General features: G+C 50.2%; 1 protein-coding gene across 1 annotated transcript in view; it reads left to right on the forward strand.

Annotated features, from left to right (window-relative positions):
- dgki (diacylglycerol kinase, iota) overlaps positions 1 to 24,145 on the forward strand; it is a 228,343-nt gene that overhangs the window by 71,608 nt on the left and 132,590 nt on the right. Inside the window, exons 8-10 of the mRNA XM_038781036.1 lie at positions 13,905 to 13,979; positions 15,653 to 15,748; positions 18,453 to 18,535. Of these exons, the coding sequence (XP_038636964.1) occupies positions 13,905 to 13,979; positions 15,653 to 15,748; positions 18,453 to 18,535 (254 nt within the window). The remainder of the gene's footprint in view (positions 1 to 13,904; positions 13,980 to 15,652; positions 15,749 to 18,452; positions 18,536 to 24,145) is intronic.

Genomic DNA, 24,145 nt, shown 5'->3' on the forward strand with positions numbered 1-24,145 from the left:
TCTAGAGGTGGTGCAGTATTGCTTCCTTACTCAGTTTGTCAAACAATGGCCAAGGGGCTTTCTCAGAAATAATCTCGATCCATAACCCAGCTCTTGTACCTTAGGTAAGTCTAGAGAATACGGGGCTCCGTGATTCAGCTCCTCACTGCTGCCTTTCTGAGAAGTGACCTACCGCGTTAGCCACTTCTCTCCTGCAGACATTTTACTGTGGTATAAACTATCCAGCTGAACACCACCACCTCAGATTGTCTTACTCTTTAGTTACACATGCCACAAGACTTCCAGTCTAAAATGAAGAGATTACCACCTGGTAAGACAGGAATACGAGCCATACCTGCTTTAGGGACTGGTTGAGGAATCTTCCATTCACATGTCGAGGTTCAATGCTGGGGACTGAGTGTTTTCCTCTGGGAGTGGGGGGGTGCGATGGCAGGATGCTAACCAATGGCAATCGAGTCACCTGTGGCTTTGGTAAGGGTTGGAAGTCATCCTTTCCACTGTTACCTCATGGGGGTCGAAGTTTCAGGCGCCATATTTAAAGGGCAGCCATGGCGGAGTGGTTAGCAATGGGACTGCAGCGCTGAGGACCCAGGTCCGAATTCTGGCCCTTGGGTCACTGTCCGTGTGGAGTTTGCACATTCTCCCCATGTCTGCGTGCGTTTCACTCCCACAATCCAAAGATGTGTGGGTTTGATGGATTGGCCGAGCTAAATTGCCCCTTCATTGAAGAAAAAATAATTAGGTACTCTAAATTTAAAAATGAAAAATAAAAAATATTTAAAGGGCATCTGGACATCTCCCACTGTTCCCCCTCAACCCCGCCTCCCAGGATCAGCCTAACCCCTCCCCCACTTCCCGCCTCCTCCCCACCCTAACCCCCTCTCCCACTCCCACCTCCTCCCCACCCGAACCCCCTCCCCCACTTCCTGCCTCCTCCCCACCCTAACCCCCTCCCCCACCCCGCCTCCTCCCACCCTAACCCCCTCCCCACTTCCCGCCTCCCACCCTAACCCCCTCCCCCACTTCCCACCTCCCCCCCACCCTAACCCCTCCCCCACCCCGCCTCCTGCCCACCCTAACCCCCTCCCCACTTCCCGCCTCCCACCCTAACCCCCTCCCCCACTTCCCACCTCCTCCCCACCCTAACCCCTCCCCCACCCCACCTCCGCTCCACCTAACCCCCACCCCCACTTCCCACCCCCTCCCCACCCTCAACCCCTCCCCCACACCCACCTCCGCTCCACCCTAACCCTCTCCCCTACTCCCACCTCTGCTCCACCCTAACCCCCTCCCCCACCCACCTCCGCTCCACCCTAACCCCCTCCCCCGCTCCCACCTCCGCTCCACCCTAACCCCCTCCCCCGCTCCCACCTCCGCTCCACCCTAACCCCCACCCCCACTTCCCACCTCCTCCCTACCCTAACCCCTCCCCCACTCCCACCACTGCTCCACCCTAACCCCCTCCCCCGCTTCCACCTACGCTCCACCCTAACCCCTCCCCCACCCACCTCCGCTCCACCCTAACCCCCTCCCCCACTTCCTACCGCTCCACCCTAACCCCTCCCCCACTACCCACCTCCTCCCCGCCCTAACCCTCTCCCCCACTCCCACCTCTACTCCACCCTAACCCCCTCCCCCGCTCCCACCTACGCTCCACCCTAACCCCTCCCCCACCCACCTCCGCTCCACCCTAACCCCCTCCCCCACCCACCTCCGCTCCACCCTGCCCCCCCAATCCCCTCCCCCACTCCCACCTCCGCTCCACCCTAACCCCCACCCCCACTTCCCACCTCCTCCCCACCCTAAACCCCTCCCCCACTCCCACCTCCGCTCCACCCTAACCCCCACTTCCCACCTCCTCCCTACCCTAACCCTCTCCCCCACTCCCAACACTGCTCCACCCTAACCCCCTCCCCCGCTCCCACCTACGCTCTACCATAACCCCTCCCTCACCCACCTCCGCTCCACCCTAACCCCCTCCCCCACTACCCACCTGCTCCCCGCCCTAATCCCCTCCCCCACTACCCACCTCTGCTCCACCCTAATCCCCTCCCCCACTTCCCACCTTCGCTCCACCCTAACCCTCTCCCCCACTCCCACCTCTACTCCACCCTAACCCTCTCCCCACTACCCACCTCCTCCCCGCCCTAACCCCGTCCCCCACTTCCCACCTCCGCTCTACCCTAACCCCCTCCCCCACCCACCTCCGCTCCACCCTGCCCCCCAATCCCCTCCCCCACTCCCACCTCCGCTCCACCCTAACCCCCTCCCCCACTTCCCACCTCCGCTCCACCCTAACCCCTCCCCCACCCACCTCCGCTCCACCCTAACCCTTCCCCCACTTCCCACCTCTACTCCACCCTAACCCCCTCCCCCACCCCACCTCCGCTCCACCATAACCCCTTCCCCCACTCCCACCTCCTCCCCACCCTAACCCCCTCCCCCATTTCCCACCTCTGCTTCACCCTAACCCCCTCTCCCACTTCCCACCTCCACTCCACCCTAACCCCCTCCCCCACTACCCACCTCGGGGTGCCGCGCTACATGCCGCCATCTTACTGGCTGGGATGAGTGTGTGGGGAGTGGAATGTTAATATGCGGCTGGAGCTTGTCAGCCTCTCAAGTGGCAATCCCACCCCCGGCGAATCAGACACCGTTTTCATTGGAAATGATCGTGCCCACATGACGCCAGTGCTAACCCATTAAGGGAGGATGAATTGTTTCGGGATCAGTGTCAAGTTAGTTGTCGTAGAAGTCCACCGATTCTATACCAGCCTCAACACATGGGGCAGGATTCTCCGTCCCGCTGCACCTGTTTTCTGGTGGGGCGCGCCCACGCCGTCCCTCAAGCCAGTCAATGGGGTTTCCCATTGTGGACACACCGACGTCGTCGGGAAATCCGTGGGTGTGAGTGCGCGCCAGCGGAGGACTCCGCCGATGGAGAATTCTGAAATGGAGAATCCTGTCCCTGATATTTGGCCTCATGCCAAATTAAGTTCTTCCCCGCCCACTGCGCTGCATCCCGGAACTGCCGTTACCGGAAGATTCCGCCCTGGGAAACTGTCTTGCTCTTTCTTGTCCAATTGAATTGCTTGCCCTTTCTCTGTTACCACCCATTGGTTTATATCTACAGGGTCAGAGACATATCTTCTACATTGCAGACGGGCAGCGCGGTAGCACAAGTGGATAGCACTGTGTCTTCACAGCGCCAGGGTCCCAGGTTTGATTCCCCGCTGGGTCATTGTCTGTACGTTCTCCCTGTGTCTGTGTGGGTTTCCTCCGGGTTCTCAGGTTTCCTCCCACAGTCCAAAGATGTGCAGGTTAGGTGGACTGCCCATGATAAATTGTCCTTAGTGACCAAAAAAGGTTAGGAGGGGTTACGGGAATAAGGTGGAAGTGAGGGCTTAAGTGGGTCGGTGCAGACTTGATGCATTGAATGGCCTCCTTCTGCACTGTACATTCTATGTACCCTATAACCCTAGCTCTTTAACATCATAGAATTTACAGTGCAGAAAGAGGCCATTCAGCCCATCGAGTCTGCACCGGCTCTTGGAAAGAGCACCCTACCTCAGCCCACACCTCCACCTTATCCCCATAACCCAGTAACCCCACCCAACACTAAGGGCAATTTTGGACACTAAGGGCAATTTATCATGGCCAATCCACCTAACCTGCACATCTTTGGACTGTGGGAGGTAACCGGAGCACCCGGAGGAAACCCACGCACACACCAGGAGGATGTGCAGACTCCGCACAGACAGTGACCCAAGCCGGAATCGAACCTGGGACTCTGGAGCTGTGAAGCGATTGTGCTATCCACAATGCTACCGTGTCAGCTGTAATTATCTAAGATTATAGGGCACTGTCATGACAGAATCAGTAGGCAATGCCACACTGATTGGTGTCTCAAGTGCATGACCCGCTACTGGAATAATCGTTGTATTTAGATGTTCAGTTTCAAGTTACCCGTTAACAATGTAGTAATCACATGGAGCCAGTCTCCTTCTGCATCAGTTAAGCTGCACTGTATTCTGACCAAATACCCGAGACAAATAGGCCAAAGCAAACTTTTAGCAGTCAGTTTGAAGGTTATTTAAAATCTGGCATTATCATTAAGGAATCCAAAGATGAGTGAAGGTCATTGATGTAACGCCCATGAAGGTCTCACGTCTTCTAAGGAACGGTTGATCATTGTGTTTTGAAGAATGGCGGGTGATCTTATTAAAATATATAAAGGTTCAGAGGGGGCTTGTAAGGGTGGATGCTGAGAAGATGTTTCCACTCGTGGGGAATATTAGAACTGCAAGATAGTGGTTAGCACTGTTGCTTCACAGCTCCAGGGTCCCAGGCTTGATTCCTGGCTTGGGCCACTGTCTGTGTGGAGTCTGCCCGTTCTCCCCGTATCTGCGTGGGTTTCCTCCGGGTGTTTTGCTTTCCTCCCACAGTCCAAACAGTACAGGCTAAGCGGATCGGCCATGCTAAATTGCCCCTTAGTGTCCAAAAATAAAGGGTTGGTGGGGTTACTGGGTTATGGGGTTACGTGGATAGTTACGAAGCTATGGTGGTGGTGTGGGTTAAGTCGGGTGCTCTTTCCAAGGGTCGGTGCAGACTCGATGGGCCGAATGACCTCCTTCTGCACTGCAAATTCTATGATTCTATGAACTGAGGCACTGTTTTAAAATGAGAGGTATCCTATTTAAAATGGAAATGAGGGGGAATTTCTTCTGTTCGAAAGTGGTCTTTGGAATCCTCTAACAGAAAACATTCAAAACATTCAAAGCTGAGCTAGATTCTTGATCTCCAGGAGAGACAAGGGTCATGGCAGGAAAATGGAATTGACGCCGAGATGAGATCAGCCATGATCATATTGAATTGCAAGTTCAGGCTCGAAAGGTCAAATGTGCTAGCCCTGCTACTAATCTGTATGTTCCAACGTTCACAGACACTGTCCAACAATCATGGCCTCAACTCTGACTCTATTTCAAACCTTCAGCTTTACTTTCAGACCCAGGCCAGAAGACCCCCATTAAGCACGTTATCGTATCTGGAGGGTCAGAAATGTATCAAAACTGATCGCAGTTATGCAGGATGAGGATGTTGTGTTCCTGTTGAGAGACAAATGCCTCACAGTCTCTATTTTCACAGGGACCATGGGGCCCACCTTTGGGCCTCTGCTTGCAATTCTGGAGTTTAATTTGCCCTCCGCTGGATACTATTTGGTCTGATTCTCTGTGGCTCTTCTCGGAGCTTGGAAACTCCGTGGCTAGGGATGCTGGTCATAGAACTGTCCGCAGAGGCTGGAGTATCTAAATAACAACAGGCTGTGTTTTGCAAGTCAGGAAATGAACACGTGAGCTTCTGCTGAGAAAAGCTCTAAAAGGAATGTAAACAAGTGTTCATTGGCCCAGTAACTCTTCACCGTTAGCTTGCCAAGAGAAGTGCTCGCCATTTGAGGCTCAATAGGAATGTTTTTCCCTTAGTAATTAGCTTCATTGCCATTTTTATGGCGGCATTCATTGTTGATATTATTTGAGCCAGAGCTTTTGCATTGTAAGAGTTGTAAACCCAAGACCATTTCTTACAAGCTTTGTTTTAGCATGAAGCAACCAAAGCCAGCTCTACCTTATCACCACCTCTCTCCATCCCTCCGCTGTCTCTGATTTGTCACGCTGCCCGTTCACATCCAGTATTGGAAGAGCAGTAATGTCCTCTATATTGGGAAAACTGAAGCTATTCTCTTTGATTCCTGCAAGCTGTGGTCCCCAATCGCTGACTCTGCCCTCTCTCTGGCAACTGTCTGAGTCTGAACCAGACCATCCCCACCCGATATATTTGGCATCAAGACTAGCCCGCCACCCAGATCGCCTACTTTTCTTCCTCTGTAACATCACCCGACTCTGCTCCTCCCTCAGCCCATCTGCTGCTCAAACCCTCATTTGTGCCTTTGTTACATCTAGTATTGACTATTCCAATGTTCTCCTGGTCAGCCTCCCATCTTCCATCTTATACAAACTCGCCTGCTGCCCACATCCTAACCACACACCATGTCCCATTCAACCTTCACCCCTGTGCTCACTCGCCTACATTGCCTTCAGGTTATAGCAAAACACTCAATTTCAAAATTCTCATTCTTGTTTTCAAACCACTCTATGGCCTGACTTATTCCCTAACTTTGTGGCCTCCTCTAGCCCCACAGATTTCCAACTTCAGCATCTCAAGCATCCAACTTTAGCTGCTTCATCATTGGTATCCATTCTGTCAGTTGCCAAGGGCCTAAACGCGGATTCTTGCCCTACACCTCTCGTCCTCTCTATCTCTCGCTTATCCTTCGAGACACTCATTAAAAAACTACGGGCGGGATATTCTGTCCCGCCAGCTTTGTTTTCTGGCACGGCGTGGCGCACCGACAGCGGAATTCCCGTTCCGGCAGCCGGCCAATGGGATTTCCCATTGTGGCCATCCCATGCCGTTTGGAAACCTGTGGGCGTGGGTACACTGCCGGTGAAGCGGAGGATCCCACCGACGGTGAATCCCGCCGACGGAGAATCGCGCAGTACATCTTTGTCTAAGATTACGATTATTCATCCTTATAACTCCTTATATGGCTGGACATCAAAAGTTGCTTGATAATGCTTCTCAGGACATTTCACTACGCGGAGCCCAAGATCCCAAAGTATTGCCTTATCATTAACTTTACAACAAATGATGTCATGAGGCTGCCTTCTCTATGAGTACTCAGTTTCTGGTTATTGTAGGCCCCCTCCCCTCCCTGAAAAAAGTATGGCAGCACGGTAGCATAATGGTTAGCACTGCGGCTTCACAGCACTAGGGCCCCAGGTTCAATTCCCGGCTTGGGTCGCTGTCTGTGCGGAGTCTGCACATTCTCCCTATGTCTGCGTGGGTTTCCCCCGGGAGCTCCAGTTTCCTTCCACAATTCCCGAAAGACGTGCTGTTCGGTGAATTGGACATTCAGAATTTTCCCTCTGTGTACCCGAACAGGTGCCGGACGGTGGCGACTAGGGGCTTTTCACAGTCACGTCACTGCAGTGTTAATGTAAGCCTACTTGTGATAATAGAGATTATTATTATTGAAACGTTCTCTTGGCCCCTCCCAAAATCCGCATAACCTGCATTTCATATAAGGAGGCCCTTCTGTTACACCCTAGGAACTTTGAAGAGCTGCTTGTACATGTAACAGTTACATGACAAGCTTAAACTGCACAGAGGTTCCACTGCCTTAAAAGGAAGGTGAGTAAGATCAATCTGCCATTCCCTCTATCTGTGCATGGTTTCAACATTGAGTGCAAAATTGTTTGGTCCTGATTCTAGATCAGTTGGCTGTTGATTATATTCAGATGATGTGTATTAATTGGGAAACTCACCATGCTGATTTTATATATAGGACAGACTGAAAGAGAGGTTGCCTGGTGGGGGTGCATGATATGCAATGTCTCTGTAGATAATTAGCTTCTAAGTATATCGAGACTCCAAACACCCCAGTATTCTATCCTTCACCACCTGGCTATCTGCACTATAACAATGAGCTCTTAGTCATTGATAGGGAATAGAGTGTATTAGATTCCCAGCTGTGGTTAGCACTGCTGCCTCACAACGCCAGGGATCTGTGTTCAATTCTGGCCTTGGGTGACTATTTGTGTGGAGTTTGCGCATTCTCTGGTTAGGTGAGGTAATGGAGTTACAGAGTAAGGGCAGGAGGGTGGACCGAGGTAGGGTGCTCTTTCAGATGGTCGGTGCAGACTCGATGGGCTGAATGGCCTCCTTCTACACTGTAGGAATTCTTCGATTCCATGACTTCACTACCAATATGATATCATTAGTGAAATGGAGATCCAGAATTTATTCAAATAGTGCCAGAACAGGGGACGAAATTCTCCGATTCCCCTCAGGGTTGGCGGGCCTCCCGCGACGATTCTCCGGCCCGCAATGGGCCTCTGATGGCGGCGGGATTGGCGGCGCGAGCGGGCCCCCGGTGTCCTGGGGGGGGGGGGGGGCCGCGGGGCGATCGGATCCCACGGGTTGCACCCACGATGGCCTTGCCCGAGATCGGGGCCCACCGATCGGCGGGCAGGCCAGTGCCGTGGGGGCACTCTTTTTCTTCCGCCGCCGCCATGGCCTCCACCATGGCGGAGGCAGAAGAGAACCCCTCTACCGCGCATGCGCCGGTGGTGACATCAGCGGCCGCTGACGCACCGGCGCGTACGCGAACCGGTGAAGGCCTTTCGGCCAGCCCGGGCGACGGGCGTCAAAGGCCGTTGCCGCCAGCCGGCGTGGCGCCAACCACACTGGCGCGGGCGCGGGAGAATTCCGCACCTTTGGGGAGGCCCGACGCCGGAGTGGTTGGCACCACTTCGCTCCGCCGGGACCCCCCGCCCCGCCGTGTAGGGGAGAATCCCGGTCAGGGACTTTGATACCATTTAATATATTGTTGAAGAAGACGTCAAAATGGATGGTTGATCCGTCCATCCTTACCTCACTCCTCTCCCAAGAGGGATTATTTGTTACATTTGGTCAACCTTAAACATCCTTCATACTCTGAATGTTTTTCTTCTGAATTTTGCATTGTTCCCGCAGGTGTCTGAATGCACCATGGCCTTCAGTAAAAGTCTTCATAATCATGGTTCAAAAGTTACATTTACTCTAGGCCCAGGGTAACAAACTAAACAACCGTTCTGATAATTGCTTCAGCTGATGGCATCATTCTTTACAAAGAAGATCAAAGAACAATACAGCACAGGAACAGGCCTTTCGGCCCTCCAAGCTTGTACCAGTCATGATACCAACCTTGGCCAAAACCCTCAGCACTTCCTTGTGCCGTATCCGTCTATACCCATCCTATCCATGTGTTTGGCAAGATGCCTTTTGAACACCGGTAATGTATCTGCTTCCACAACCTGCCACTCGTTCCAGGCACTCATCACCCTCTGTGTAAAAAACCTGCCTCTCACATCTCCTCAGAACTTTGCCCCACGGACCTTAAACCTATGCCTCCTGGTGACTGACCCCTCCACCCTGGGAAAGAGTGCCTGCCCATCCACTCTATCCATGCCCCTCAGAATCTTGTAGACCTCTATCAGGTCACCCCTTAACCCCCGTGGACAGAGAGCAGAGTCACTTCAGACTTTGTTTGAATGTTCCAATTATTAACCATAGAAATTTTTAAGATAAACAAACATCTAATTACGATGCGTTGTGCTTTTTGCAGTAGAAATCCTAATCCTGAAACAAAAACAAAAGAAGCTCGCAACCGAATGTTACGCTGTTGTCTTGTACATCTCTGCCAATGGTCTTGCCAAAGTATCATATGGGGCTGGTTTAGCACAGGGCTAAATCGCTGGCTTTGAAAGCAGACCAAGGCAGGCCAGCAGCACGGTTCGATTCCCGTTCCAGCCTCCCCGAACAGGCGCTGGAATGCGGCGACTAGGGGCTTTTCACAGCAACTTCATTTGAAGCCTACTTGTGACAATGAGTGATTTTTATTTTTCATTGAATCATAGAATTTACAGTGCAGAAGGAGGCCATTCGGCCCATCGAGTCTGCACCGGCCCTTACAAAGAGCACCCGACTGAAGCCCATGTATCTACCCTACCTCTGTAACTCAGCAACCCCCACTTAACATTTTTTTGGACACTAAGGGCAATTTAGCATGGCTAATCCACCTAACCCGCACATCTTTGGACTGTGGGAGGAAACCGGAACATCTGGAGGAAACCCACACAGACACGGGGAGAACGTGCATACTCCGCACAGACAGTGACCCAAGTCGGGAATCGAACCTGGGACCCTGGAGCTGTGAAGCAACTGTGCTAACCACTATGCTACCGTACTGCCCAGTAGTTGGTGGGTCTCCTGTTAAGTCTTTTCTGTAGGTGACTGTATGAGCATTTCCAGAGCATTTACTGGAGAAAGGGCACCAATATTAATCTCTCAACCGACCTCATTTAAAAAGCAATTTGTCTAGTCATTATCTTATTGTGGTTAAGACACAAATTCTACACCAGGGTTTCCGACATTGATCATATAGGTGACTACACTAGAAACATATCCAATTAATTGTAAAGTGCTTCGAGAAGTCCAAAGAATGCGTAAATGCAAGCCGCTCTTTCCAACGATTAAACTTTCAAGTCAACTTCACAATAAATTTTTGCCGTGTCTCCACCCAGTCCTCCACCCAGGACCTGGCAACAGCCCTTCTCCACTTACTTTTCGTCCTGACCCCTCACCATTGGGAACTGAATGTAAGACTAGCGGTGGTTACCATTCATAGCTGCCCTGCTGGGACCAGACAGCTTTTTGAGCGGCCACCAGTTCTCTGAGACAGAACTTTCTGCTCAGATTGGGGGGGGGGGGAAATGTCTGCTTGAAACTAATTAGCTTCTGTCCAAGCATTAAATGTCATCGGGCTGTGATACTAAAGCTTAACCCCAATATTTTCCACGGTGGGAGGGGGAATGGGGACTCTGTTACCTTCTGTCCTCTGACACTATGACTTTAATGGCTGTGATATTCTTCAGGACATCTTGCAGTCCTGAGATATACTGAGTGAGTTGACATGGAGGGTATAATGTCAAAGGTTAGTAAGTTAGTAAATTAGTAAGGTATGGGTTGACATGAAGTCGAAATAAGTTGGCATAAGTGCAACAAAGGGCTACAGGGTTGGATAGAGGGACATCAGTTGACATGGAGGGTGTGGGTGGGGCATGAAGGAGTACGAGTTGGCATGGATGGGTCATGGTTAGTCTGTGGGGGCCTCTCGGGTTTTTGGTTTTATTATTTTTAAACAGCCAAGACCAAGTTCTGGAACACTGAGACAGGCCTTTTAAACAGCCCAGCTCCGCACCTGGCACCTCATGTGGGCGTCAGCATGCTCTTTCCGAGAGAGGCAGGCCCGGCTTCCCATTTCCACACACCAACCCCCACCTATCCCGCACAAGACGAAAGTCCAAATATCCGAGGCATTTCCTCCCGAGCCGGATTTACGGAATTCCTGACTCGGGAGCGAAGCCAATGTCCAAACCTGGTAAATAACTTCTCTTCAAATTTGGTGAACAATCTCTTGTGAGGAATGTTATCAAATGTCACCTGGAAATCTTTCTAAACAACATCCCTCGACATGACCCTGTTCAAAACATCCATTCAGATGGGTCTTTCTTGACCTACTCTTCAGAGGTTTCTTCGAGCATCCGAGAACTTCCAAGATGTCCTGCTCTTCATTATCGACTCTCGTAACCTTCTACTGGCAGATACAAGGCAGGCTGATCCATAATTCCCCCTCTCATCTTTCTTAAATAATAGATTAAAGTCCAACAGGTTTACCTTGGCCCAATCCCCTACCCTATCCTTTGCCCTTGGTATTCAGAAAGGTTGGGTGGGGTTACGGGGAGGGTGTAGATATGGGCTTGGGTAGGGTGCTTTTTCCAAGGGCCGGTGCAGACTCAATGGGCCGAATGGCCTCCTTTTGCACTGTACATTCTCTGGTTCTATCCCTGTAACCTCACCTAATCTTTCGACACTAAGGGGCCACTAATTTAGCATGGCCAATTCTCCTAACATGCACATCTTCGGACTGTGGGAGGAAACCGGAGCACCCGGAGGAAACCCACGCAGACACAGGGAGAACATGCAAATTCCACACAGACGGTCACCCAAGATCAGAATCAAACCTGGGTCCCTTGAGCTGTGAGGCAGGAGTGCTAACCACTGTGCCACCATAGCCAGCAGCGATGGAGGGTTGCGTCCCATGGAAGGTACATGGATCAAGCAAGCAGCTATGTGTTGGTTGGATTAAACAGCCTGAACATTGTTGTGGTTACACCTAAGTAAATAAGTGAATATACATTAAATGCCCCAAACCTCAGCTTTGTAGGTAAATGGTGTGGAATATTTGAGATGTCAGAAGATGAACCATCACAGAGTAATTACGCACCTTCTTCCCTGCATTGTAGCATGGCATTCAGTTACGTTTCCAATCAGTGGGGGACTCCAAGTTGGCCATCAGAGGGAAATGGCTGAAATTTCTCTTGTGCCTGTTGCCTGCCAGCTCTCAGCCCAAGCCTTGCCCAGCTGGAGGCTGGCATGAGCTTCTTCCTTCTTTAATGAGCTGTGAATGCAGCTGAACACTGTAGCCTTGGCAGCAAATGGCCCACTTCTGACCTTGTGACAGAGGGAGGGTCATTGATGAAATGGCCGAAGATGATTTGCCAAAGAGTTCTTCTGGCGGAATTCATGCAGCAATGTCTTAGAGCTGAAACGATTGGCTTTTAAAATCAAGACCGCCTTCTTTTGTGTCAGGTGCGACTCCAGCACTGAAGGGTTTTCCTGACGATTGCCATTTTCCTCTATGCTATGCGCAGGTTCCTTGGTGCCATGCGGTCTTTTGCTGATATGGGCAGCTGCTCTTTTCTCTCCTCTGACTGTTAACTATTAATCATACTCGTGATGTGACTAAGAGCCAAGTCATTCTAGTGAAACCCGGCCCTAGTGAGTATGTGATCCGTCAGTTTGGTCTTGTTTGGTGGCACTATTGACGGCTCGTTTCATCATTTAGCACAGGGCCAAATCGCTGGATTTGAAAGCAGACCAAGGCAGGCCAGCAGCACGGTTCAAATCCCGTACCAGCCTCCCCGAACAGGCGCCGGAATGTGACGACTAGGGGCTTTTCACAGTAACTTCATTTGAAGCCGACTTGTGACAATAAGCGCTTTTCATTTCATTTTCATTTTTCTAATGATTGGGTGGTAACTGGCTAGCTTGGAATTGTCCTGGGGCGGGATTCTCCATTGCATTTCAGCTACAATCTTACGTGACCCGATTGCCTCTGCTACCTTCCAATGCACTCTTGGGCAACCCAAACTGGCTGGACATCAGTAACTACCCGGGTGGGAACGTCCAGAGAGGGGCACGTGGCAGCTTCCACTTCTGACTGGATACTTGCTAAGAGTTCAGCCTTGTTCCGTGCACTCCACGTGTTTGGATCCACTGTGGCTGAGGGTGAGGATGTTCATGAATCCTCCTCTTCCTCTAATTAATTGCCTGCTTGCCCATAAACATTCTTCATTGTACATTATAAGACTGGGGTGCATTGCTCGGATTTGTATACATGTTCCACTGTCTTCAAAATACTCTTGAGTATCATAAACACTCCATAGGAGTCTGTACTGTAAATATTCAAATTGTATTGAACTGATAGGTAGCTCAGTGATTCGGTATAATGCCCTGGAACTGTACTGACCAGCTCAGGTATCATCTCTGATCTTTGCTGAAACTATGGGAGGGCAGCAGTAAAGATACTGCACAAGGTCCTCCCAGCTCCGGTCTTGGAGGAAGGAATTAAAACCTCCAGGTTCCCACTCTTGGTCGATGTCCACTGACGCTTACTGGAAAGTATAAGTTTGTGGACATCAGTTAAGGGCAGAATGTAGTCAGGACACTTGCTTCCATAGTTATACAGGCTGCTGACAGCCACAATCTATGCTGACATGTGATGAATAGCCAATCGGCCAAGTTACTGAGGCCTGTTAATTCATGCAAAGCCATGTGCCATGAACTGAAGCAAACACAATGAAACATAATTGCGCACAGATAACTCTGCCGACTGAAGTGAGAATTTCTGAAGGTAAATCTGAATGGAAGCCAGATTGTCTTTTTCCGCAGAACTCAGTGGTATTAAAATAATCGGATTGGGATTGAGATGTGGTTTCATCAGGAGCCACTGCAATGCCACCAGATGATGCATAAACTGGGGACATATCTTTGGGTTTCCGATGACAGGAAATTGGCTTTTACACGAGTGTCATGTTTTATTCGGAGGGTGGTGACAGCTCTGTCAGAAACCAGCAATGAACATCTGTGGTGACATCCTGTTTCTGATCATTGCCTCTGCACAGAACTCCTTCAAATCTTCAACTAGAAGGAAAAAGAGGACATCATTGAAGAGAAAAACCAGCAGGAAAGGAGCAGACGTGAGTCAGGCCAAGGAACTGGTTTATACTTAAATGGAGAGAGAAGGGACCGCTTTCAAAGCCAAATCAGTTTTGCCACAACTTTAACTTCCCTTTGTGTATTTCAGACTTGTTGCAGCAGATACATCTACACAAATCCAGGGAGTCATTGAGCCACATAGTGTGAGGGAACTAGATTAACACCAGGAACAGATTTGATCATTCAACCAAGGGGTATTGAATCCAGTAGGAGATATAACCCATTAAGAGGTACAAGTATTAGCCCCAGGATTAATGTGCCCTCAGAGACTCTTAACCCACTAGTCATCAGGCCCAATAGTGCAAGGCATCCGCATTGACATTAGTAAGCAATGCAGCTATGAACCCCTAGAATTCCTTGAGGTTTTCAGGTAGTGGCTTGGCTCAGCCACCCAACATGTCGATATTTTGGCATTCTGATTGGTAAACGTTCAGATGTTTTTGTGGTGTTAAATGCACCACTCCCAGGCAGTAACACATTTCAGTCTGATAACATTTCAACTGTTGGCCATACCTGCCCAACGTTTCCTGAGATATTTGGCATGAACCCCCCTACTGTGTAAAAATGGAGGTTCCCACCAAAGGTGTGGCAGAAAAGCCCGATTGGGATTCACGCCCCTGAAGTTAGACCTGAAGTGGTTACTTAAATGGGGAATACAAATCCAGGATGAGGCCCAATTGACCTTTATCCGGAAAATGTGTATGCGTTCATTGATGAATAGCTGACAGAAAATGCACATACATCCACACACACGCCCACTCACATAAATTCCTGACCTGAATAGAATCCTACCAGGTTGGATTTCCAGGTTGCAGATTCAGCAAGTGCAGCGCTTCACTTGGATTCAGCACCTCTGGCCACTTGCCTGGCCAAACCCTTATCCCCATGTCTCCTCCACATACACAGGGCTCCTTGACTGCAGTCCACCCAAAAGGGAAGGAAGCAGACAATGGCATAAAGTAACTGCTGTTCACATTCAAGGTTACTGTTTTGCAAGCCACTACCGCCCCCCCCCCCCCCCCCTCACCCTCGCGCTAACTATCCCCCTCCACCCCTCCCCCACTAGTTGGCTCAATCTATCTTTTAACTCCACTGGTGCAAAGGAATTACTGCTGTGCAACACCTCCACTGGAATTTATAAACCAAGTTTCCGGCCGCCCAAAAGTAACGGCGGGTTAGCCATTGCGTGCATGTTGGGTAAGAACAGCATTGGGCTTGGCTATGATATCCTCGGCCGTAAAACCTGCCAACACACTGTCAAGAGACGCGCATGGATAACGAGGTACCCGCGGGCACCCAATGCCCGAAACAACCTGACTGCACAACGAGCCGGTGCCCTCAGGAATTGGAGGAGGAAAACTTGTGGGTGAGGGGCGGGGGAGGGGGGGGGGGGGGGGGGCAGTGGGAGGGTCAAATGATTTGATGGGATGGGGCTGCCCACTTTTTGGTATTGAGACGGATGAAGATGAAATCTATTCAGGGTTTCACGTTAATAGTTGACAGTGTGCAGAGCAAGTTGGCCTCCCATAGCTCACAGTGGCACGTGTACGCTTAATTTCACCTGGGCAAGGCAGGCACTGGACCGTTTTCAGTACCACCTTGTTACCCGCTGAAGGAGGCTGACTAGATTAATGCCTCGGGCCTTGTTTTACAGGAAAGCAAATGGAAGCCGTTTGTAATCAAACCCATCTCGTCGCCCTTGATGAAACCACTTCTGGTGTTTGTAAATCCAAAGAGTGGCGGAAACCAGGTTAGTGGGTGGGGGAGGGGAGCGGGGAGGGGGGGGGGGTTTCACCGAAATGTTCCTTTTTATCTAACGAGCAGCTCACGGTTCAGCCCAGTAGCCACGCACCAATTTATCACTCTTGTATTGAATGGCATTTGAAAGCTGCTGTACAGTTCACTGTATCTGTGGGTTCATTATTAGCTGTAAATGAACTGCAGCTGACAACATGTGGGTGAGAGATGGAAGTTATCCTCCTAATTTCCTGCCTGACGTCAGTTGGCTTATTGTGGGAAAGTATTGATATTGTGATGTTCCCCTTCCTGACTGAGTGAGGCTTAGGAGCTGCCACTTCAATGAATGACACAGGCCAAATCCCCCACTCGTCCAATACCCAATAATGTGTGTCTGTGTATGTGGTATGTGCATTTGGTATGTATATGTTGTGTGTGTGCATGTGGTGTGTACATTTGGTGTGTGTATGCTTTTGTGTATGTTTGTGGTGTGTGTGTGCATGTGTGTGTGCTTGCATGCTGTGTGTGAGGGTATGTGGGTAGGACTCTGTAGTGTATAGTGTGTGTGTATGTAAATGGTATGTGTGAGAGTGTGCATTTGCTCGTGTGCGGTGTTGCCATGTGTGTGTGCATGACAACACCAAACAACACAACAACTTACAGAAGTCTGAAGATCCGCACATCCAGACATAGGAACAGCTTCTTCCCTACAGCTACTAGACTCCTCAATGACTCCCCCTCGGACTGATCTGTTCCTTGTAGGAACACTGTTCACAACACCCTATGCTGCTCTTGCTTGACCCTTGTTCCACATTGTAACCAATCACTGTTTGTTGGTGTACCATTCGTCAATGTACTCTGTTGATTATTCTTTTGTCTGCTGTGTACGGTACTGTGTACGTTACCTTGGTCGCAGAAAAATACTTTTCACTGTACTTCGGTACATGTGACAATAAATATAATTCAATCAATGTGGTGTGTGAGTGTGTGTATATGTGTGAGGGTGTGCATGTGCTAGTGTGTCGTGTTGTCATCTGTGTATTTGTGTGTGTGCGTGTGGTATGCGTGTGTGTGTGCATGTGGTATGCGTGTGTGTGTGCATGTGGTATGCGTGTGTGCATGTGATATGGGTGTGTGTCTGTGTGCATGCGTGTGCAGGTGTTGTGTTGCGTGCATGTGCAGGTGTTGTGTTGCGTGTGTGTGCGGGTTTTGTGATGTGCGTGTTTGTGTATGCGTGTGTGCAGGTGTGTGTGTGTAAGTCTGTGTGTGTATGTGCATGTGTATGTCTGTCCGGATGTGTGTGTATGTCTGTGTGCGGCTGTGCGGCTGTGCAGGTGTTGTGTTGCGTGCATGTGCAGGTGTTGCGTGTGTGTGCGGGTGTTGTGATGTGCGTGTTTGTGTATGCGTGTGTGCAGGTGTGTGTGTGTAAGTCTGTGTGTGTATGTGCGTGTGTATGTCTGTGCGGATGTGTGTGTATGTCTGTGTGTGCGGCTGTGCAGGTGTTGTGTTGTGTGTGTGGTTAATTTGGGTTCATCTGAATTTCTTGCCTCTCCACTCCTATCACACCAGATTTCTGGTCCCCTCTAGGGTCACATCTCATAGACACAGCGCCTTTAATGTAAAGGAATGGTCTAAAAAATGTTAATACCCACTTCACATGAGCGCGGTTAAAAAGTGATGGTGCATTTGTCCAATAGCTGGAGAGAGACTCAGAGGGTGCAATAATCTTGCATTTCACTGATACACAATTATAACTAATCTACCTGCTAAATGTCCAGTTACAGCTCTACCAATAAGACACACCACAATCCGGGGCGCGATTCTCCGCTCCCCACGCCGGGTGGGAGAATCGCGGGAGGGCCCCCCGACAAAATTTCACGCGCCCCCTGCGATTCCCCCCCTGGCCCGGAAGAATCGCCGATTTGCACGGCGAACGGCGATTCTCTGACCCGAATGGGCCGAGCGGCCTGCCGTTCGTGGCCGTTTCACGACGGCGGCAAACACACCTGGTCGCTGCCGTCGTGAAACGGGAGTGAGAAGCCCATTTGGGGCTTGTAGGTGGCCTAGCACGGAAAGAGCACCACGACTGTGCTCGGGCCGGTGTCCAAATCGGACGCACTATTTCCCCTCTGCTGCCCCGCAAGATCAAGCCGCCACGTCTTGCGGGGGCGGCTGAGGTGACAGACGGCCACCGCGCATGCGAGGGTTCGTGCCGTAAGCGTCATGACGTCAGCCGCGCATGCGCGGGTTGGAGCTGGCCAACCTGCGCATGCGCGGCTGACGTCATTAGGCGCGCCGGCCGCGTCATGGCGCGATGCCCCGCGGCCGAGAGTTACGGAGCGCCGCTCCAACCCCACCGGGAGGGGGGAATAGGGGGCGAGGAGCGGCCTCCGAGGTCGTCGTGAAACTCGGCCGAGTTCACGGCGGCCCTCCCGATTTTTCCCGGGAGCGGAAAATTCCGCCCTCCTATTTCTGATCTTTCATCCATGAACTGTTGCACAGGAGATGCAACTGATGGTGATATGTACAAGGTGCTGAAAGTGCAATGGGCACATCTGTGAACAGAAGGTGACACCGACTCACCTTGTTTGGGTAGATATTGAGTCAACGTGAAGCAATGAACACTCTTCATGGGTTGCGTCCCATTCTGTCCCTCGCTCCCCGTCATGTCACCTTTTCATTCTGTGTGATTTTTCTTTCCAAACTTTCTGTGGCAGGGAAACAAGGTCCTCCAGATGTTCATGTGGTGGCTGAATCCACGGCAAGTCTTTGACCTCTCCCGGGGAGGACCAAGGGAAGCGTAAGTCAGGACAACTATCACCCATCCCTATGCCATTTCTGTATGTGACTGACTGCATATACCACGCATTTAAGTGCAGCACCAAACCACCGCACCTCTGACACAATGATTGATTTTTCATAGAATCCCTATAGAGCAGAAGGAGGCCATTCGGCCCATCGAGGCTGCACTGACACTCAGAGCACCCTACTTAGGCTCATGCCCCTACCCTATCCCTGCAACCCAGTAACCCCACCTTTCCTTTTGGACACTAAGAGGCAATTAATCATGGCCAATCCACCTAACCTGTAGATCATTGGACTGTGGGAGGAAACCAGAGCACCTGGAGGAATCCCACGCAGACACGAGAAGGTGCAAACTCCACACGGTTACCCGTGGCCGGGATTGAACCTGGCGCTGTGAGGGAACTGTGCTCACCACGGTGCCACCTCACCGCAAGGTATTCTCTTGAGCGTAACTTCTCTGGTCAATCCCTTCAGTAGACCTATACCCAATAAACGTGAATGTGCCTTTTTCCATTCAATATTAGTTATTACCTGCCTGACCTTCAGATCATATCATACAGTCCTTGATGACAATACAGCCCACTATAAGATTGACCATCCCAACATTCTCAGATGAGACTTCCAAGTCACTAAAGTATTAAGTTCACATAAAATAAATCAATGAACAGAATATAGTTCTCACAATGAGAACAACAAGGGCTATGGAAGTCTAATGGTTCAGATACTGAACGAGTGGTCGTGGAGTTAACTGCATATTAATTGTGTGTTAATTGTATTCAGTGAGTGGGCATTGGCTGGGAAACTCAACTGTGCTCATATATCGCAGCAGGTTGAAAGTGTTGTTGATGGTTGGAGGTGTACAAAGTACATCGCAGCTCTCTGTAAATTAAAGTATCTACATAGATAAAGACTGGGCTCCAACTCTCTCTAGCTATCTGAGTTTTAACAAAAGATGGGTGCAAAATTCAGATCCCTTGTGCTTTTTTTCTGGGTGGTACAAGCACCTTTAGAAGGGCAGAATGGCATCTGTGGTGCCTCTGCATGCAAGTTAGAGCACACACGATATTAATGAGGTCATTGGCGAGGGCGGTGAAGTAAGCAAAAGGGACAGATCATTACATTAACCAGCCGACTTGACACAGTGCTGCCATTGTGGAGTCCAGTCCCTCTAACCAGTGCCCTCCCTTAACCTCCGGCAGACAAACACCTGTTCAGAAATACGAGGGGCCTTCCCATAACCCCACCCACAACCATCGCTATGTAAAATGTTCATCGCAAACCACTGTCAGGTGAATTACTGACGAATTTGGATTGCTTTCTGCAACAATTGGCCACGTGTTTGGTATTTTCTGGAGCTCTCAAGAGGGGATAAATCTGCAGGGAGCGGGACGTGGCAGCTCTGGAACGGCTTCATCCTGACCTCAAAACCTTTGCACAACTCCGTTGCACCCAGACATGGGTGCAGGAGTAGAACATTCCTCTTGGACTACAGCATGACTGAGATTGAACAGAGGTCACGCAGATCAGGGCAAGCTGCTTGAAGAGGGAGGATGGGAGAAGGACTCTCAGCTATGTTCAGCCAGGCTGTGAAGGGAGCAATCCTCCTAGCTGAACAATAGAGAGGAGAAGTGTTTGATGTATCTGTTTATCCGTAACCACGTCCTCTCTGAGATGTCTCACTTGTTGCTGCAGCCTCGGAGCACGGTATGGACTGCTTTGCCAGGAACTGTGGGCTGTTCATGTTGACGAACTGCTGTGTGTCTGGCTCCTTTCAATCTGAAGCTTGGAAGTATTTGCAACAGCCCCTAATTTACTAATCACTGTCATGGATGTCACTGGGTCTCTCTCTGTTCATAGAGAGCAGCCCGCACCTTGTCAGCGAGCGACCGGCAGAGTGAGCACATGGCTTAGTGAAGCATGTCACTGAGGGCAGGAATGCTGCTTTCCGGATGCTGCAAGTCAGCACGAGCAGATGCTGGGAAGAATTCTGCATCCTCAAACTCCTGCTGCCGTGTGACCTGGAACAGAGAATTGGGCAAGTTAATGCCAGCAGCGATCATGGTGCCCTCATTCTGGGGACCTCAATCTGCATTTGAGGTGTCACTTCGAACCAAAACATGGCTAATGCGTGACAGGGAGAATCTGCTGAAAACATGGCTCATGTCGCAACATACACACATACAGACACACACACAGACACACCTAAACACACACATGCCTGAACACACACATACCTGAACACACAGACACACACACACACCTGAACACACAGACACACACACACACACCTGGACACACACATACACACATACCTGAACACACGCACACATGTACACACACACATACACACAGACACACCTGAACACACACACACACATACCTGAACACACACACATACATGTACTCACACACACAGACACATCTGAACATACACACACACAGACACACCTGAACACACACATACATACACACAGACACAGCTGAACACACACATACATACACACAGACAGCTGAACAGACACACAGGCACACATACATACATACACACAGACACACCTGAATGGTCACACACACCTGAAGAGACACACACACGGACACACCTGAACACACGCATACATACACATACACACACAGACACACCTGAACACATATACACACACACACCTGAACACACACACACACACATACACACAAACACCTGAAGTCACACACAAACACCTGAAGTCACACACAAACACCTGAACACACACACACACACACACCTGAAAGCACACACACCTGAAAACACACACCTGAACACATACACACCTGAACACACACACACAAACACCTGAAGTCACACACACACACCTGAACATACACACACCTTAAAACACAGACACACACCTGAACACACACACACACACACACCTGAAGACACACACACACCTGAACACACACACACCTGAACACATACACACCTGAACACACGCACACACACACCTGAAGACACACACACACACCTGAACACACACACATACACACAAACACCTGAAGTCACACACACACACACACACACACACACACAAACACCTGAAGACACACACACACCTGAAGTCACACACACATACCTGAACACACACACACACACACACACACCTGACACACACACACACACCTGAACACACACATGAACACACACACACATACACACAAACACCTGAAATCACACACAACCTGAACAGACACACACACACACACACACCTGAACACACACACCTGAACACACACACACACCTGATCACACACGCACCTGTACACACATACACATACACACACACCTGAACACGCTCCACACCTAAAGCCACTATATTCATTTTGATAGGATGTGGGCATCACTGGCTCGGCCAGCATTTGTTGCCCATCCCTAATTACTCCTGAGAAGGTGGCGGTGAGCTGCCTTCTGGAACCGCTGCAGTCCCTGAGGTGTAGGTACACCTGCTGTGCTGTTAGAGAGAGAGTTCCAGGGTTTTGACCCAGTGACAGTGAAGGAATGGTGATATATTTCCAAATCAGGGTGGTGAGTGACTTGGAGGAAGTGTGCAGGTGCTCATGTTTCCAGGTATCTGCTGCTCATGTCCTTCTAGATAGTGGTGGTCATGGGTTTGAAATGTGCAGCCTAAGGAAGCCTTGAGAGATCCTGCAGTTGCATCTTGTAGATGGCACTGTGACGACTGGAAGACTTTAGGAATGTTGGCTTCTAAATATCGGACAGTTTAAGGTTTAAAAGCCTGGAGTTAGAGTGTGCTGAATCAAAATGATCATGTAAAGAAAACAATCTGTTTTGTAGGTCCCGGTGCTTTTACCAGCCACAAGGTGAAATTGACAAAGGAATGTGTTTTCAGTCTAGTCTAATGGACTTTGGTTTGACTGGGGAAGTCCCTGGGGAGTTAATGTGCTTTGTAGCCTGCCGACATAATCAGCGGAATTCTCTGGCGGTGGGCCCCTCTGGTGCACCGTCACGCTCCCACGCCATGACAGCATGAGGGGAACCACACTGGGAAATCCCATTGGCCGGCTGTGGGAACAGAGAATCCCGCTGTCAGCGTGGGTGCGCTACGCTGTAAAACATGGCTGGTGGTAAGGTGTAAATTGGTGTAAATTGTAAGCTGTTCTTTCAGGTGCGAAGTTACCAAAGTTTAATATTGTAGTTATAAAAATAGTCATTTTGTTTTAAAATTAACCAAGCTCTATTTTTTCATGCAATCACTCCTGGAGTGAATTATTCTTTCCACATAGTCTTTCACATAAACTAAAATATTGGAATTTTGGTCCCGTATCCTCCCCTGTTGGGTCTTGTCTGGGGTCATAATAATACACACTACTGCTGCTGTGCGTCGGTGGTGGAGGGCAGTGAATGTTTGTGGAAGGCCAATCATGCTGGCTGCTTTGTCCTGGATGGTGTTGAGCTTTTTGAGTGTTGTTGGAGCCGCACTTGTCCAGGCAAGTGGAGAGTACTCCATCACAATCCTGGCTTGCGTCTTGTAGGTGGTGGGCAGGTTTTGGGGAGTCAAAAGGGGAGTTACTCGCATTCCCAGTCTCTAACCTGTTCTTGTAGCCACAGTATTTATATGGCTAGTCCAGTTCAGTCTCTGATCAATGGTAACTCCCAGGAGGTTGATTGTGGGGGATTTAGTGATGGCAATGCCATTTAATGTCAAGGGGAGATGGTTTGATTCTTTCTTATTGGAGCTAGACATTGCCTGGCACTCATGTGGCGTGAATGTTACTTGCAACTTGTCAGCCCATGCCTAGATTTTGTCCAGGTCTTGCTGCATTTGGACATGGACTGCGTCAGTGTCTAAGTTGTGAATGCTGATGGACATTGTGCAATCATCAGCGAACATCCCCACATCTGACCTTATGTTGGAAGAAGATCATTTATGAAGCAGCTGAAGGTGGTTGGGCAAATTAAAATGGCACCCCGATCTGCAAGGAGCTGGTTCTGCGAGCGAGCTCAGCTCGCCAGTGCAGGAAATCAACTCCAGTGACGGTGGTGAGAATCCCCCCCAGCCCAAAAAAAGGGCAAAGAATAACGGGGTGAATCATGGCATTGCAGCCCCTGAAAGAACCTGCTCATTCTTGCCCGAGTCATATGCGCCCTGTGCACCACCTTAAACTATATCAGGCTCATCCTTAGACATGAGGAGGGCCCGTTTACCCTACGAAGCGCCTCACTCCATAATCCCCAATTGATATCCCCTCCCAACTCCGCTTCTCATTTCTCCTTGATCTTCAACACCCGCTTGCCTCCGTTTCCCCAGCCACTTGTATATATCCCCAATTCTTCCCTCCCCTTCCACATCTGGGAGCAGCAGTCGCTCCAGCAGGGTGTATCCCGGCAATCTAGGGAACCCCCTCCAGACCTTTCGGGCAAAGTCCCTAACCTGCAGATACCTGAACTCACTCCCCCTCGGCAGCTCTACCCTCTCCCTTAGCTCCTCCAGACTGGCGAACCCTTCCTCCAAATACAAATCCCTCACCTTGACCAACCCCACGTCCCTCTACACTGTCCATCCCCCCTGGCTCAAACTCATGATTCTCGCATAGCGGCGTTAGCACCGAC

This window comes from Scyliorhinus canicula, chromosome 20 (assembly GCF_902713615.1).
Source record: "Scyliorhinus canicula chromosome 20, sScyCan1.1, whole genome shotgun sequence".
Taxonomy (NCBI): Eukaryota; Metazoa; Chordata; class Chondrichthyes; order Carcharhiniformes; family Scyliorhinidae; genus Scyliorhinus; species Scyliorhinus canicula.